General features: G+C 46.4%; 1 protein-coding gene across 3 annotated transcripts in view; it reads right to left on the reverse strand.

Moving 5' to 3' along the window:
- Mtmr12 (myotubularin related protein 12) overlaps positions 1 to 16,947 on the reverse strand; it is a 69,710-nt gene extending 52,763 nt beyond the window's left edge. Inside the window, exon 1 of one of the 3 annotated variants that reach the window (XM_034523602.3) lies at positions 16,681 to 16,947. In XM_034523602.3, coding sequence (XP_034379493.1) covers positions 16,681 to 16,761 — 81 coding nt within the window. In that variant the 5' untranslated portion in view covers positions 16,762 to 16,947. Of the gene's footprint in view, positions 1 to 16,384; positions 16,408 to 16,680 lie in introns of those variants that run through there. The other 2 variants (XM_034523603.2, XM_076916421.1) reach the window with 2 other exon arrangements.
- Between the last annotated feature and the right edge of the window lie 614 nt (positions 16,948 to 17,561).

The raw sequence follows: 17,561 nt of genomic DNA on the forward strand, positions 1-17,561 counted from the left end.
GATGACCTTGAACTTTGATTCTCCTGCCCCTGCCTCCTGAGACCTCAGGTGTGTACCCTACCACAACACTTTAGAAAGGGAAGAAAGAGACGGCCACCCTCAGAAAAATGTAATTATATTGAAATCTGAAAACGGGCAGAGGTTAGCGGTACGGAGACCAGCCAAGACTCTTACTCAAGTCCCTTACACCTCTTCACAAGCCCTTTACTTGCTAGATGAGCACTCCCACCCCCACTCCATGGCGTTTGGATGATGATCCACACACAGCTCTTCATGCAAGATCTGCTGTCATAGCTCCAGATCTAGATGCCCCAAGAGCCCCACGGACACTCACACTGAAATCTCCCTCAGTCCTTTAAACCCACATTTCAAAGCCAATTTATTATCACCACACACATCCCGCCTCTTATGACTGGCGTGTGTGGGATCTGGCTAACTCAGCAACCCACTCCAGGAACCAGTGTTCTAACCACACTGCCTGCATCTCAGGTCCCAAACTCTGCTTTCATGACATGTCCAGACCTACCCTCCCCTATTACTCTCTTATTTACGCCATCCTCCTCTGTAACCTGGCATGCTCCTATGACTACCCCAAGTCCTGAGCTTACTGAGACCATACAACGCATACAGGTCCCTCACCTGTCCCATCCAGTACTCCATCCAGTCGCTGTCCACACAGTCCAACTCCTTTGTGAAGCTTTCTCTGATCCAGCTTTCCTACAAGATTAAGAGGCCCTCTTCCGGATGCCCAAGCCACTCTCTGTATATTCTTCTATTACCGTAGTCCCCAGACTTTACTCTAGTTATCTCCTACCTCATCTGTCTCACCAACAAATGATGCCAGGTCAGGCCTTAGACTGTATCTTCTGGGTTTTTAGCTTCAACTCCTACCCTTGACAGATAGTCGATTGTCAATGAAAGTCTACTGAGAGACCATATACGGCAAAACATACAATAAAAGATAATTCCCTTTCTGGGCAATATTCTTCAGTGCTAGGCATAGTTACTGAAAAAGGTAAAACAGTAGCTCTACTGAAAACTCCCAAGTGCTATAGTTGGACTCTAGCCTGTCCACCAAAGGCCCTTACGTTAAAGGTCCCAACGCTGGTCTGGTGCTATTGGAAGGTGATAGAAACTTGAGCAAGTGTGGCATAGTGAAGTCTGAGGCAACCCTCAATGAAGATGATGGGCCCCTGGTCCCTCCTGCAAAGAGGACAACAGTTTTGTCCCACCAGACACTTCTGCCATGATGTGCTACCTCATCACAGGAAAAAACAAGGACAACCAATTATAAACTAGAGCCTCTAGAAACACAAGCCAAAATAAATCTTAACTTTTTAAATACTCAGATAATTCAGTTATTTAATACATTGACGGAAAGCTGTGCACTAAAAATGGCTAGTGCCAGATATTATCGAATTATTACGTGACTTTCTGAAATATGTTTAAGCTTCACTGATAGAATAGGGGCTTGTTCAAATTCAGATTTTAAACAGAAATTTTATCACTAATGGTGCAGATGCTGTTCTAGATGAATCCACACATTAGTGTGTCCGAGGAGGTGCTTATAGAAGCCTGGCTCCCTCGGAGACAGTCTTGCTGGCAGATTCATCCCCTGAGCCTCCCGACTCAAACAGCTTTGCTGCTGACCACAACTCTACTCCGTACACTGCTTCGGGCCATTACAGGCACCAATCACTCTGGTAATAAGCCAACAGAAGAGCATCTGAAGGCCGACAGGTAGACAGACAGACATGCAGTAAGAAACTGACAATCTGTCTGGTTCAAGGTAACAATACCATACAGATATAACTACAGACCTGGCCTTGAAGGACTCTCCTGTTGAATCAGGATACGCACACAAATCAGTTTCAGCTAGAAGAGCTCTTCATTAGAAGCCTTCATTAGAAGGCTAACTGGAGACTGGCATTTCCAGACTAGCACCTGTTGTCTAAAACATCTGAATGCAATTAGCTGGTGCTCAATGTCCACTCAGAGATGTCTTGCCTGTGTCATTTATTTTCACATAGTTCTCCAACCTTCTGACACTGCACAGATGCTGTCATCTAGAATATGTTGGACAGTATTTACAATTATACTGGGACACAGCCTGGTGCTTCAGGTTGGCCACACCTGTGTGTGTGAGGAATTCTCACCTCGGCTTGACAAATAAGGCCAATAAAACTTCAAAAGGCTAAAGTCCCCAAGGTTCCCATGGCCAAATAGATGGTGAGCCCTGATACCAGCTCTAGCATTCTTGACCCTTAATGCTTTTGCTTAAATTTTTTTTTCTTTTGTCTGAGACAGGGTCCACATAGCCCACACTGCCCCTGAACTTACTGTGTAGATAAGGATGCTTCTATCTCACAAATGTGTGGGTTACAGTATGTACTACCCCACCCCACTTAGCCCAGGGCTTCATGCTGGGCAGCATTCCACCCATTAATTACATCTGATTGGTTTGGTTTGGTTTGAAGATGTCACTGCTCCCAGGAATGCACCCTAGACCTTTTGCTCTTCCAACAGTTCATCATTTACTAAAGAAAGTGAAAGCATCGCTCATGCATAGTTCTTTGGAAGGGTCACCAGTCCAGGCATAGGTTGGCCCTCTAAGCAAACATTCTCCAGAGTACGAAATTCAAGTAATAAGGAAAAAGACATGAATATCAATGTAAACCTCAGGGCCCACACGTGTGACTTCATCAGTTAGCTGGATTCTTTTACATTCTGTGAGCCATGGCCAATACAAAGGATCTATATGCTTGATGCCTGAGGCACATACACACACACACACACACACACACACACACACACACACGGGGGGGGGGGGGGTTGTGTTCCAAGCATCTAACAAGTCACTGGTTTAAAAACTACAACTCTAATAGAAAAAAAAACAAAAAAAAAAAAACAAAACAAAAAAAAAAACCATTAAGGGACAAAGTACCTCAGGCCAAATCTGATTACAGAGCATTAAGATTGATCAGGGGTCAATGCTAAAGAATCAACGTGAGCCTAATCTAGAATCCTCCAGCTCCCTTCCCAGGAGGCATCCAAAGCCCCTGAGATGATGCTTCCCTGCAGCTGCCTTCTGAGAAGAGATCCTATCCTAAAACAGGCCTCATGTATCACGGTCTGTCTGAAGCCACCAGGATTCAGCAAGACCAGCGAGTGGGTGGCACAAGAGTCTTGACTTAGGGGCTTCAGCCTTTCTTTGTTGGAAAAACAGACAAACATACAAAAGGGCAGAGAACTGCATCAGCAAGAACGGACAGTATACAAGGGCACAGTTACACACACACACACAAACACACACAGAGGGAGAGGGGGAGGGAGGGGGGAGGAAGAGGGGGAGAGAGAGGGAGAGGGGGAGGGAGAGGGAGGGAGAGAGGGAGGGAGAGGGAGGGAGAGGGAGGGAGAAGGGCAGCAAACTGCATCAGCAAGAATGGAGCTGCCGCAGCCTGCACCACAGGTAAGAAGAAAGGGAGATGCACCTGCCAGAAGGAAAGACCAGAGAAGACTCCAGGAGCCTTACAAACTGCACCCCACCCTCTTTTCTGTTCCCTTTCTGAGTTTCTCATTTGGTTCTATTTAATGTCCATTAAAATTTGAAGTTTAAAAAAAGTCTCCCTTTGTAATCCATGACCTTCCCTGTCCCTGGGACTTAACTGAATCTCACTTTGTTGTTGTTGTTTTATTTTGCATATCTGTGTCTCAAAAAGAAGGATGCCGAGGTGGTGCACACCTTTGATCCCTACACTGGGAGGCAGAAGCAGGCAGAATGCCAACCTGGTCTACAAAGCTAGTTCCAAGACAGCTAGGACTTACAGAGAAACCCTGTCTCAAAAAAAAGAGAAAAAAAGAAAAAGCAAACCCACAACCTCTAAAATCAGAAAATTTAGTTCTCTAAAACCAGGAAATGAGACACGGTAGGTCACACAGAAATATTCACAGAGCAGGCCTACAAATCCAAGCTCAGGCTTTCTTAAGCAAACCACAAGCAAGTGGCATCACAGGGGTCCCTGAGCTGGAGAAATGGAAGCTGCACTAGACAGGGCCCCTCCTGCTGGGCCATGCAGAGATCTCAAGGCAGTGCAGACAGGAAGCCTAAGAAGGGGTTCTAGACAGGAAAGGTGGTAAAACAAATGACACTGTCACAGGGGCTGCTACAAGGGGACCTCTGGAGGCTGCATCTGCTTTGCTTATGGATGATGAGGGAAAGAGGGTACTGTCAGAAACTTGAGAGGCTGACCTCAGAAAAGGAAACCAAGCTAAACTGGGGGCGGTTAGTCCAAGACACTGCCTGAACTCCAGGCCTTTCCCCAAAGTCCTGGACATGAGATACTATTGCAGAAAAACATCAAAGAAACTATGAACTCCCATGAAAAGGCAAAGCACAGGCAAGGAGGCCTGGTAGACAGTAAGGGCAGCCACAGGAAGTGTCATACTCCAACTAGACAGAAGTCAATCCAGATCTGGGTAAACTGTGGTTTATTTCTTCTCATCTTCTAGACTAGCTCTCAAGAAAGGCATCCAAATTCTACAATGAGAAGTCTCAAAGATAAACCCATGTCTAAGATCACCATCAAGTGCCTGAATCCCAACAGGAGACCTACAGAGTCACGGGCTTGTCCACACTCTCAGGGCACCTCCTCAGCCCATTTCCTGATGCTCAACTCAGGAAAGGCAAAGGCATCAACAGACAGCTGCAACTTCTGAGGCAATGAGGAATAGCGACAATTAACAACACAGGCCTGGCCATGTAGCTCAGTGGAAGCACACTTGCAGAGCATGAAAGCCATAAACCATAACGTTACATCAACAGCACCAAAGCCCTAAGAATTAACCAAGAACAACTCACACTCCACCGAGTATTGTGTTAACAGCTTTCCATGAATTGTTTCATGTAAGACTAACAGCATCCTTATGAATTACATGGTGTTATTATTATTCCTATTCATAGATCAGAAAACTGAGGCTCACTGATGTCAATATGTTGAATGTAATGATGGCTGTGTTGGGAGAAGGTGACAGGTGGCAGTACTGGGTTGACGCTGCTTCAGAACCTAGGCTAAAGGATATGACTAAGAGCAGCTGCAGCTACACATGGAGCTGCCTTCCTTCTGTGCTTCCCTCTCCACCTCCGTCCCCACAACTCTTCTGTGGTGCTTAAATAACTGGGGGAGTTAACAGCCTTGGTGTGAGGGGCAAAGTGTTTCCTTGTAGGCTTGCTAAGAGCCAGGCTGACCTAGTGCTAACACATCCTCCCAGAATTTGGAAATGCTCCTCCAGATGTGTCCCTTTTCACCGTCATGCAGAGAATACAGAGGGTTGGGTAAGATGGGGCAGATGCCCCAACCACACATTCCCAATCCACCTGGGTAAGCTTTCAAGCTGTCCCTCTAGCCTACCTGTCTTACTGGCTCCTCCTTGCCACACCAAATCCCACAGTACAACTGATTTTCTCAAGTCCCACGCCGCCTTCACACAAGCTGTGCTCAGAGGCGCCTCTGCTCTGGGCATTCTGAGCATGCTTCTCTTTTAGGTTAGGCAGCTCCTACCTCTGTGCTTTAGAACCATCTGGAGACCTGCAGTAAGTCTCTCCAACAAAATGTTAAGCTCCCACATACGCAGTTTCTTTGGATTCCTAATTTTAACCTAGTGTTAAGCAAATGGTAGGTACACAAAGACATTGAACAAATAGAGTCTTCCAGTTCTGGCTATTATTAATAATAAAAGCACCTATAAGCTGTTAGGCATCTGCCACAAGGCCAGCATGGAGCAGAATATTCACCATGTATTTCTTCTCATCCTCAAAATAAGCCTGCAGGGAAGATACCTAACCATGTCACAGAAGAGAAGAGAGAAAGGCAAAGTCCATATCTAAAGTCGCCATCAAGAGGTTGGAACAGGACCAAAACCCTCTAGAATCACAGACTGAAGACTCTTCTATGATATCATGGCACCTTCTTCTCATTCCCAAATTTCCACAGTGACCAGTTTATTCCTTAGGGGCTGTCACGCACCCCACAATGCCCCTACCTTCTGTCTGCCACATACTGAGTTCTTAGACACAACACAGAGACACTGGGGGTTCTCTTGTCACTTTTGACATGGGCCATGTCATACTTAGCAGGTAGAGAACAGTGATCATTGGGCAGGTGACCTTGAAGCTAAGCTAAGCAAGCTGAGGTGGAGTAAGCAAGGAGGCAGGGAGACAATGACAAGTAGGCAGGCAGATAGGTAGAGCTGAAGAAGAATGGCCAACAGATGGTATCAAAGGAAAAGGCATGATGTATAAACATGCAGCCCAAACAAGGGCTCTGGGGACAAAACTGAGGTACTTGGCAAATGGCTTAAGCAGCGAGAGCCCCAGATTGTCTTCTTTAAGAGTGTCCCCCACAGCCCTACCTGGGAATCCATGCCATATACAGTCACCAAACCCAGACACTATTGCAGATGCTAAGAAGTGTTTGCTGACAGGAGCCTGGTACAGCTGTCTCCTGAGAGGCTCTGCCAGAGCCTGACAAATACAGAGACAGAAGCTAGCAGCCAACCATTGGACTGAGCATGGGGTCCCCAATGGAGGAAGCTGGAGAAGGGACTGAAGGAGCTGATGGGGTTTGTAGCCCCATGGGGGGAGCAACAGTGTCAACCGGCCAGACCCCAACCCCCGGAGCTCCCAGGGACTAAACCACCAACCAAAGAGTACACAAAGGGATCCATGGCTCCAACACATCCTTAGCAGAGGATGGATGGCCTTTGTCAGACATCAGTGGGAGGAGAGACCCTTGGTCCTGTGAAGGCTCAATGCCCCAGTGTAGGGAATGCCAGGGTAGGAAGATGGGTGTGGGTGGGTGGGCGGGGGGAGCACCACCATAGAGACAGAGGGAGGGGGGATGGGATGGGGGTTTCTGAAGGGGAGACCTGGAAAGGGGATAACATTTGAAATGTAAATAAAGAAAATATCAAATAAAAAAAGAATAAGATCAACACCCTCTTCAAAATAAGAGTACCCCACCACCACCACAGACTGGACACTAGGGAGAGTGCTAAGGTTTGCTTAGGGAGGGAATATGTGCTCACAGACTGAGAATGAATAATCATTCTCTTCCAAGCACAGGGACATAGGAGGAAGATGATCTTAAGAAACTCAACCCTATTTCTAGAGAAAAGGCATTAACACAGTAAGACTTTTTTTATTTGAAAAACAAACTTTTTTCAGGCTGTTCTTTGGGGGGGGGTTGGCTTGTATTGCTTTGTTTTGTTTTGTTTTTGTTTTTTTTTTGGGGGGGGTTGGTTTGGTTTTTCGAGACAGGGTTTCTCTGTGTAGCCCTGGCTGTCCTGGAACTCACTCTGTAGACCAGGCTGGCCTCGAACTCAAGAAATCCGCCTGCCTCTGCTTCCCAAGTGCTGGGATTAAAGGCGTGGGCCACCACCACCCGGCTGCTTTGTTTTTAAAGATAGGACCTTACAATGTTGCCATGGCTGGCCTTGAACTCACTGTATAACCTAACCGAGCTGTCTTCAAAGTCAAGACCCCCTTATCTTGGCTACTAAAGGACTTAGCTGCAGGCTTGAATCACGATACCGCATCCTTGGGTGTTTTGGTTTTCTTAAAATTCCTACCAAAGGTGAATATTAAAACCCAGGAGGTCAGCAGGTCAGAGCTAAAACAGTGGCTGGTCACCTGACCTTACAGAAAGGCAGGCCACATCACCCTAAACCACAGCCTCCTTGCCCTCCCTCTCGAATACTTAAGCAAGCAATCAAGGCAGCAAAGGCCACCTATGAAAGTCTCCCCACCAACCGCATGACGCAGGACAGACACAGAGACAACTGGTATTATCTGTGCTATTCAACTATGAAACCAAGACAGCATGGTTTTGCAAATGCCTCTGAAATAAACAGAAGTCATTTTCTTTTGCTTAAGCTAATTATGACTTCATTTGATTTACTTGTACCTTAAATGAGTCACTGGAAACATGTGATAAAGGACAAAATTTGGCCTTTGACAGGAAAGCCTGACAGAAATGAGTAAAGAGGAAAAGTCTTTCCACACCACACAATGAAACTAGCAAAATGCCAAAGGCCATATGTTAATAAAGAAAAAAAGCTGACCACTGTGTTCTCATTGGGTCAGAATTTTAAATATAATCAAATCATTCTCAACTGTATAAAGGAACAAAAAAGTGGAAAAGAAACTTTCAGAGATAGTGAAAAGTATCCTAATAGTTACCACAGTGAACTTTCCTGTCATGGCACCACGGCAACCACCATGATCAAACACTCCACTTATTAACACCTTAGCCACAAAGAGTTCTGTCCTCTAAGATGACTGACCAAGCACTGTATGGAACACCCCAGTGGAAGAGGAGGAGGACAAGCAGGAAGAAGAGGAGGGATAACACCACCACCACCTATATTGATTGAAGCCTGTGTGCCAAGTACTCTGCCAAGAGCCTTCCCTCTAGGGAAGTGAGTTCCTGGTCATAAATGGTCACACCTATGGTTTAAGAAGGGTGTCACTACCATTCCAATTCTCCAGCTGGAAAACAAGAGAGCCTTAAAGGAGCCGGCCTCTCCTGCTAGCATGCAGAGCCACTGACAAGCTTTTGCTTTCTTTAGTTATATTTTGAAAGGCGCAGCGGTAGGAGTAGGGGTGGGTCCTTCCAGCTCACTCTGTCTTCCTCCCCAAGACAACAGAAAACTAGAGGTTAAAAGATTATTCTAGTTCAAAGCAGACTTCTGGGAGCCAACACAGAGAGGATCACCAAGGGTTTGAGGCCTGCCTGAGATACACTCTTTGTTCCAGGTCAAGTCTTGGCCAAAAATGACATGTACAATTTAACTAAAAATAAAATATATCAGGGCTGGAGATGGCTCAGTGGTCAAAAGCACATACTGCTTTTCCTAAGGACCTGAATTCAATTCCCAGCACCCAGATCAGGTGGCTTACAACTGCTGTATCCCCAGCTCCAGGGGGATCTAACACCTCTGACCTACGTGGGCATTTGCATTCATATTCATATGCTCACACACACAATTAAAATAAATCTTTAAAAATAAAATACATCTTGCAGGACATGGTGGTGTGCAACTTTAATCTCAGCATTTGGGAAGTAGACAGAGCCGGATCTCCGTGAATTCAAGGACAGCCTGGTCGAAGAAGTGACACCCTATCTCAGAAAATAAAAAATAAATCATAAAAAAAAATTTTTTTTTGAGCCAGGGTCTCAGTATGTGCCTAGATGTCTCTATACAGACAAGACTGGCTTCCAACTCACAGAGATCCACCTGCCTCTGCATCCAAGCTCACCTGGCTAAAATAAATCTTAAAACAACAACAAAATTATCCCTTCTACCTACAGTGAACATCTACCTCTGCTTCTTCTTAAACTCTACAGAAGTCCCTGGGCGCTACCATAAGCATAACCCCAGCAGAATGAAGAATACAGGCTCAGCACTTTTCTAAACTCGGGTTCTGGTTAATGTCTGCAAACTACTGATAAAGACAAGGGCAATCCTGCTGTTAAAACAGTTTGTACACACCCTACCAATAAGGAGCAGTACCAGCTTCAAGTTTGACAAACACACAGAGAGAGAGAGACAGAGAGACAGAGAGAGACAGAGAGAGAGACAGAGACAGAAAGACAGAAAGACAGCTAGGCAGACAAACAGATACAGAGACAGACAACATAAGTGGAATTACTGCCTTATTTGTAGTACCATACCTACAGGTAATTTTATTTTACTAACTTTCAAACTGTAACTTTGTTACATTGATTTTATCATAAGATTTAGTGGGTTTTGTTGTTGTTTGTTTTTTAAGGGAAAAGTATCACCCTGAAAAACAGATTCTCTCTGAAACCTACTTGTCACATGGGATGATTCCATGCAGAAACAGTACAGAGCATCCTTTAGCGGTGGCACCCACACCGTAAGCTCTGACAGCAGCCCTGCCCGTTTTTGCTGGGGACCCAATCCTGACACCCTAAGCTCTGACAGCAGCCCTGCCCGTTTTTGCTGGGGACCCAATCCTGGCCTTGCACATTTCCCACTGACTGAGCTTTCTGCCAGCCATGACAGTGGCACTGGGGATGGCAGCAGGGTGGAAGGATGATCTGGCTCTGAGAGGAAGACTGCATGTGGCAGCTGTTTGGTCAGAATGCAGGAAGTGTTGCTTGGCAGAGCCTTCAGATGTGCCATCTGCAAATTGTATGGTGTTGGATCTGAGCCAGGGAGATGCCACAGGAAACACATGCGGGAGAAGAAAGCGGAAGCTTGGACAGATCAAACTAAAGCCACAGCTAAGAAAGTGATTATTTTAGGAAGGACATTTAATGTCCTTCCCTAGCTTATTCAATCCCTATCAGCGACGGCCAACTTCACTGAGGTGACCTGGTGAGGACTGCGAGGCCACAACTCAACGCCACAGTGCTTGCCTAGCATATGCAGGCCTGGGGCACAATCCCCAGCCCAGCAAATGAATGAATTAACAATCATTAATAAAAGAATACTTGCTAAGGGAAGGGAAGCCTCACTGCATATTTTAATATGCCCATGAATAGAAGAAACGCAGTGTGTTTCAGATACATAGAGGGCAAATTCTGAATGCACTAAAAAACAGAAGGCAATCCCAGCACTTGGGAGGCAGATGTGAGTTCAAGACTACACTGAGCTACAAAGCGAGTTCTAGGACAGCCAGGGCTACAAAGAGAAACCCTGTCTTAAAAAAAACAAAAAAGAAAAAGAAAAAAAAGTTGAAAATGTGGAAAAAACTATGGAGTTATATGATTAAAAAAAAAAAAAAAGGCAGAGCCATCAAGATGGCTGAGTAACAACCAAGCCTGACAACCTGTGCTCAATGCCTGGAGCCTAAACTGTGGCAGGAAAGAATCAACTCCTCAAAGTTATCCTCTGTACACATGCTGAGGTATGCCCATGAGTGCATGTGTGTGCACACATGCTAAATTTTAAATGTAATAAAAACAATAAAAAACTAATGCATATAAGCCAGGTGGGAGGTGGTGTTGGTGCCTACCTTTAATCCCAGCACTTAGGAGACAGAGGCAGGTGAATCTCTGAGTTGAAAGCCAGCCAGGACTACAGAGTGAGTTTCAGGACAGCCAGGAATCTGTCCATACCGCCTCACCGCACCCCCAAAAAGAAACAAATGACTAATGCATCTAAATTCTGCCTTTAAAAGTATTTTTATGAGCCAAGTGGTGGTGGTGGTACATGCCTTTAATCCCAGCAACTGGAAGGCAGAAACAGGTGGATCTCTGTGAGTTCTAGGCCAGCCTGGTCCACAGAGTGAGTTCCAGGACAGCCAAGCTAAAAACAAACAAACAAACAAACAAAAACAAGACCAAACAACAATAACAAAGTATTTTTACTATTAGGACTGGGCAGAATGTCTGTTTTAGGATAAGCTAATTTCTTCTTCCTAGTATGTATCCATCAGAGCCATCAAAGTCAGTGATGCAGCAGAAACACACCTCAAGCTGGTCATGGTGGTGAACATCTGCAATCATAACATTCAGGAGACTATACAGCAGGAGGATCGTGATTTCCAGACCAACATGGCTAGTTGGGACTACATAGAGAGACTCTGTCTTAAAATATATATAAGACAAAATGTTTTCCATTTTGTATTTTGTAGATTGCTATAGCTCGATCGGATGCCTATCAATGGTTGGTAGACCTAAGGCTTGGTAGACTCAGCAGATGCTGTGTAAACATCTGCTGAATTAGAAAACAAAGCCTCTAGAGACTGCAATAAACAGAAGGTCCCTGTACCTGCTCAGTAAGTCTCCCAGATCAGCATCTAACAAAAGCTAACGAGGAAACTGTCATGGAAAGACACCAATGAGAAAAGCACTGTGGTATGCTACAACCACATGTGGGCAAGCCTGTTCTGTAATGAAAGTTCCCTGAATCCACAAAAACAAGGAACAGAATGACCATCCCAGTTTAAACGCTCACTGTATGAGAGGATCAAACTGCTGGCAATTCATAGGTTCACTTCTGAAATACACAGGCTCATGGCTCACCACAGAAATGGGCCTCAGTAAGGACTAGGAAAGTTTGTTTACTCAGATAAAAAGAAGGAGAAATAAAGAGAAAGAGCACCAGTCTTCTTGCCTTTTCTCCATTTCTGTGTTTCTAGTGTGGTGATGAAACATTCTGACCAAAGCACACTGGGGAAGAAAGCTCCGTTTGGCTTCCCCTTCTAGGTCACAATCCACGACTGAGGGAACTCTATGAGGAGTGCTGCTCCTGGCTTGCTCCTAATGACTTGCTCAGCCTGCTTTCCTATACACTCAGGACCATACAAACCTTTCCTGAGTTCCTATGGGCCTGGCTAAGTCCTGTCATTGCTGGCTCTTAAGGAGACAGTTCTTTGTTTAGTAATCCTGTGCCCCTGTGCAAGGGCATTTAACCCTGCAGACTCAGTTTACACATCTGTAAAATGGAGGACAAATTATACTTTCTTCCCAATATAAAAAAAAAAAAAAAAAAAAAATCCACAAAACAAGTCTCTGGTACTATTATTAGTATCCCCAAGGCAAACACTTACTAAACTCCATGAGTAAGTACATTTTAACCATATTTGGAATGACATGCAAGAATGGGTGTATGTAGCAGACCTTTGAAAGCTATTTTCCAGATCAGTTTTAAAGAACAGACAAGCACCACAAAGCTTCCTATTTAGCTTCCCATCACAAGGGAACATGCTTTTACCAAATCGGATCTTCCTAGTCCTGCCTGGTTGTCCTTCCTGTCCAAGCTTCCGAGCCCAGTCACTACGCATGTACCTAAGCATTAAAAAAAGACCAAAAGGACTGGAGAGACGCCTCAGCAGTGAATACTTGCTGCTCTTGCAGAACCCCTGGGTTCAGTTCCTAGCACCCAAATGGTGACTCACAACCATCTGTAACTCTGGTTCCGGGGGATTAGATGATCTCTTCTGACTTCCTTGGGCACCAGGACACATGCAGGGCAAACACTCATACACAAAAAAAATAAAATGAACCTATTTTATTTATAAGGTTAAGGCAGCTTGGCAAAGAACTGGTAAGGCTGAAGAATCACAACTGTCACACAGCACTGGTTTCTAAATACAAAATCTTCCCATCAGCCACTCTGGCTGTTTGTGCTGCCCAGACTTTCCCATCACTGTGTCTTCACTGAGACACAAAGTGGAACAGTGGCTTAACAACTGGTATGGAGAGGTGTTTACAATGTGCATTTTTGGTTTAAAAGGCAGCTGAGATTACAACTGGTAATATTAATTCCATTTTGGTAAGCCCCATCCAAACCCACATACTGTGAACATATATCTAACAGGATAAAAATTGCAAGTTTGTATGTCTTAACATACACTTCTTTACTTATTTATCTTATTTAAAGAGTATGTGTATGTGTGGGGAGCTCACATGCCACAGAGCAGAAGTCAAAGGACAACTTAGGGAAATCAGTTCTCACCTTCGACACAGTTAGGCCGCCAGCTGAGCTCATGTACTCCGCAGATTTTTACATGTGTGGCTAGCACTTTTTTTTTTTTTTTTTTAAGTTTATTTGTATTTGTGTGTGTGTTTGCTACAAGTGTGTATCTGAGGAGGCCAGGAGAGTGCCTCAGGTACTCTGAAACTGGAGTTACAGGTGCTGGTGAGATGCAGTGGTACCGAAAACCAAACTTAGTCCTCTGCAAGGCCTGACAACAACCAGCACAAGTTTCTAACTTGTACCTATTTTTTGTGTAACTTCATCTCATTTTCCTATAATGAACACTTGTGGCTTCTGACACAGGAATTCACACAGCTTTCCACTTTCACATGAAAAGTGATTCTGTGCTCAAGCTCTCAGCAGATGCCTCCCTAGAACAGATCTCGGCATCTCTGCTGCACACCGCTAGACATTCCTTGCAACCTGTGCCTGAGGCTGGGTGAGAAAAGGGGAGCTGAGTTCTAGACATCCCCTATCAAGTAGTAACAAGGTGGCCCCAAACTCCTGCATCCTGCAGAGCTCAGCTTCCAGAACCATCAGCTTCTCTCTGAACAGGTTACAAAACATGACCAAAGGTCCTATGTTATGATTCAGGATCTTACCTGTCACCCTCACCGACTTAGAGGAATCAATGACAAAACGACTCGAGTTACTCTGGCACAGACACAGAAGCCAGAGTTAACCATTGCCCTTCATTTTAAGCTATCATTTGCAGTCCTTTTGGATCACAAGGGGAAAAAACGAGATCACGTTTAACAACCTCATCTTCAAATACTTTAGCCAATGCTTTAGGACAGAAAGCACTGACTCTTGATAGATCCTGTTCTGGCTTACCGAAGGCTTCTGCCTCTGGAAGTTCCAAGATCTGATCAGCAGGCTTATCACCAGGAGTAGGCATAATTACACTACAAGGTGTAAAGGTTCTGGCAACTGATGTCATCCGCCAACAAGAAAGCATCTCAGAAACTGCAAATTTACCAGCTAGGAAAAGTGGTACAAAGACAGGCTGGCACGTGGCTCAGTGGTAGATTACTTGTTTACCATGGTGGAGGCCCTGTGTTCTCTCTCCAGAACTGCACACAGGGAAAAGTGCTATCAGACGACAATGGGTCTCTTCAGAGTGGTATGGTTCAGAGTGGGATAGCCAAACACCAAAAATAAATAAAACACACACACACACCCCACCCGCAGGACACAAAAGGTAGGCTGATAGTAAAATCAAAGAGTAAAAATAGTGGATGCTAGTCTTCATGAAAGTGCTTTGAGGCTCCAAAGGTGAGGGGGCTACCAGACTCTGGGCTCTGGGCCACACACAAGCAACATCTGAATGTTGCTCATCCATTTCCGGTAATGTGATGGCTGGCAAAGCCATCTACTTAAAAATACGCCGTTTTCTCACCTCCTCCCACCATTGTCTTTTAATAAACCATGCCCAGTAGAGAATCTTAGCCAGTACAAATGACAACAAGGACACACAGCATCCTCACAGCACTGTCTTAAATGCAAAACCACAAAACTGCCCTCTAAAAAAAACCCAACTGTGAGCACAGTGAGCTAAGCCACCACTTCTCCACTACCTCTCCAAGGAAACTCGCAAGAGCAAGAGTGCGGTAAGACGGTCGACTGGAGCACTCTTGAACTCTGGTCACACTTCAGAAGATGCTTCACTTGTAGTTTACTCTCACTAAACAGGAAAGGTTAAAGGTTAAAGCCAGTTAGTGTTCAACTAGAGTGCTATCAAAGAAAAACAAAGAGAGAACCTGACCACGTTGGAGACCTCTATGGACTACAGGAAGAGCCCCGCCTCTCGATATCAAGTTCTGACAGAGGAAGTGGTTTTTATTTGAAAATTAAGACAGAAAATCAGCCCCATTTTAGTCCTTTCCACTAGATACCTCAAAAGACATGTGCAAAGGCTGCAGGCCCCAGGTCTCTGATTTCTCATCCCTGGCCCACCTGTTTTACATCGTAACAGGTGAAAAAGTGGGAACACATCAGGAGGCAGTGAATTTGGCAAAGCATCTATCTACCTGCACTCTACTGATCAGACTGCAGAAGCCGGGGCACGGTAGTGCTGCCTTTAGTCCTAGCTTTCAGGAGGCGGAGGCAGGCTGGGCTCTGTGATTTCGAAGCCAGACTGGTCTACATAGTGAGTTCCAGGACAGCCAGGCTACATAATCGAGAGACAAACAAGTAAAATTGCAAAAAAAAAAAAAAAAAAAAAAAAAAAAAAAAAAAAAAAAAACCAAAAACCCAAAGACAAAAAAAAAAAAAAAAAAAAAAACCAACAACAATCTCACAACTTTCACAAATTGAAACTGAGAAGGAGCCTACTAAGAGATAAAGAATGACTGCTCCAGAGGTCTTCAACGAGGTCTAGGAGGGCTGATCCTCTCCAACCTCCTCTCTGTTCCTCATGCACGGAGCTCCAGACACACTGCCAACCGGCAGCCTTCCCTGGGTCTGTCCAGGACCTAACGTGTGAAAAGATGCCTTGCCCCCACTATCTTCTAAATACTATACAACTAACTTATGCATATCGTTGGCTGTTTCTCTTTTTACATAACCTCCCAGGGAGCTCGATCTTTGTTCTGTTCACTGATAACTTACTACAAGCGTTCCAGGATCGTTACCAGGCACATAGGCAGGCGCTCAGAAAGTATTTCCCGAGTGAATGCACTTCTTGACTAAAATTGCAACTGGAAGGGGTGAGACGAAATCAGAAGTAGCGGGAGGAGGATGCTCTGGGCAGACACCGAAAGAGGCCAAGGCCGACCCACATTCCCTACAGCAGCGCGGACGGAAAGCAGTGCACCACCCGCGGCAGGCGAGCTCTCCAGACTCACGGAGAAAGTCCAGGGCAGGGCATACACACCAGGCTGCGGGGGGAGCCCCGCGGGGATTCCGACCTCGCAGGCTTCCTGCTCCCTTCCCGGATACCTGGGGCGCCGGGGCCGCAGGACCTCCCGGCTCCGACTCCCGCCCACAGGCGCGGTGGCAAGCGACAGGGCCCTGCCCCAGCACCTGCCCGGCCTGCCGCAGGGGTCCGGGCCTCGGCCAGCCCGGAGGCCCCAGTGCGTCCTGCCGCTTCGCCCCGCCCGGCACCCGGGCAGGAAGCGCCCCTGCCCCGGCCACTCCACCCGCCGCCGCGCTCGCCCGGCGCAGTCTCACCTCAGGGCGTACGTACGACACGAAGGAAGGCTTGGGCGCCTTGGTGCCGCCGCCACCGCCGACTCCCCCTTTCCCCAGCATCCCGCCGCCTTGCGAAGCAACGACGCGCGGCGGCAAAGGCGGCGGCTCCGGCTCAGGTTCCCGCAGCGGCGGCGGCCACCAGCACCAGCGGCCGGGGCTCCGCCCATCCCTAGGGCCGCGGCAGCGGCGGCAGTACCGCCCGCATCCGGCTCCGCCGCCGACACCGTTCGCTCCGCCCAGGCCACGCGCCCCGCCTACCGACCTGGGACACGCCCACTGCCGCTCACTTCTCAGGCTGAGAGGTCCCGCCCATAGCCCGAGAGCTGGCCGCGCCCACTCCCTTATTGGCCAGAGTGCCTGAGCGCCCGCCCCTCCTGGCTTGATTTGTTCCTCTGTTTGAGGCAAAGCCCGCCCCCAGGCATCCTCTGATTGGCACCGGGCAGTACCTAAAGAGATTTGCTCTAGAGGGCTTTGCTCTAGCCAATGCAGAGAGTGTTCTCTCCGGGCTTCCCCACGATTGGATAGCGAAAATGTCGCCTTTTGCCTAATGATCCTGCGGTCGCTAAGTTATTGCTGGCAGTCGTTCTACCCCTTTGCTTTATTAATTTGCCAGCAGGTTCGAAATTCAGCTTCCAAAAGCTTGCTGAACAGAACGCCTTCCTCCACAGAAGCTTCAGATCCACACCAACGACGTTCAGACTTTAGACAAATGAAAAGAGATAAAGCGGATAGGAACGAAGAAATAGACTGAAGTGACCATAAAATGTGTCAACTTCAAACTTCTTTTCTTTGTTGCTTGGTTTCTAACTGGTAAGATATCAAAAGCCCGTAAGACTTATCTACTCTCCCACGTTTTCGAC

This window comes from Arvicanthis niloticus, chromosome 19, assembly GCF_011762505.2.
Source record: "Arvicanthis niloticus isolate mArvNil1 chromosome 19, mArvNil1.pat.X, whole genome shotgun sequence".
Taxonomy (NCBI): domain Eukaryota; kingdom Metazoa; phylum Chordata; class Mammalia; order Rodentia; family Muridae; genus Arvicanthis; species Arvicanthis niloticus.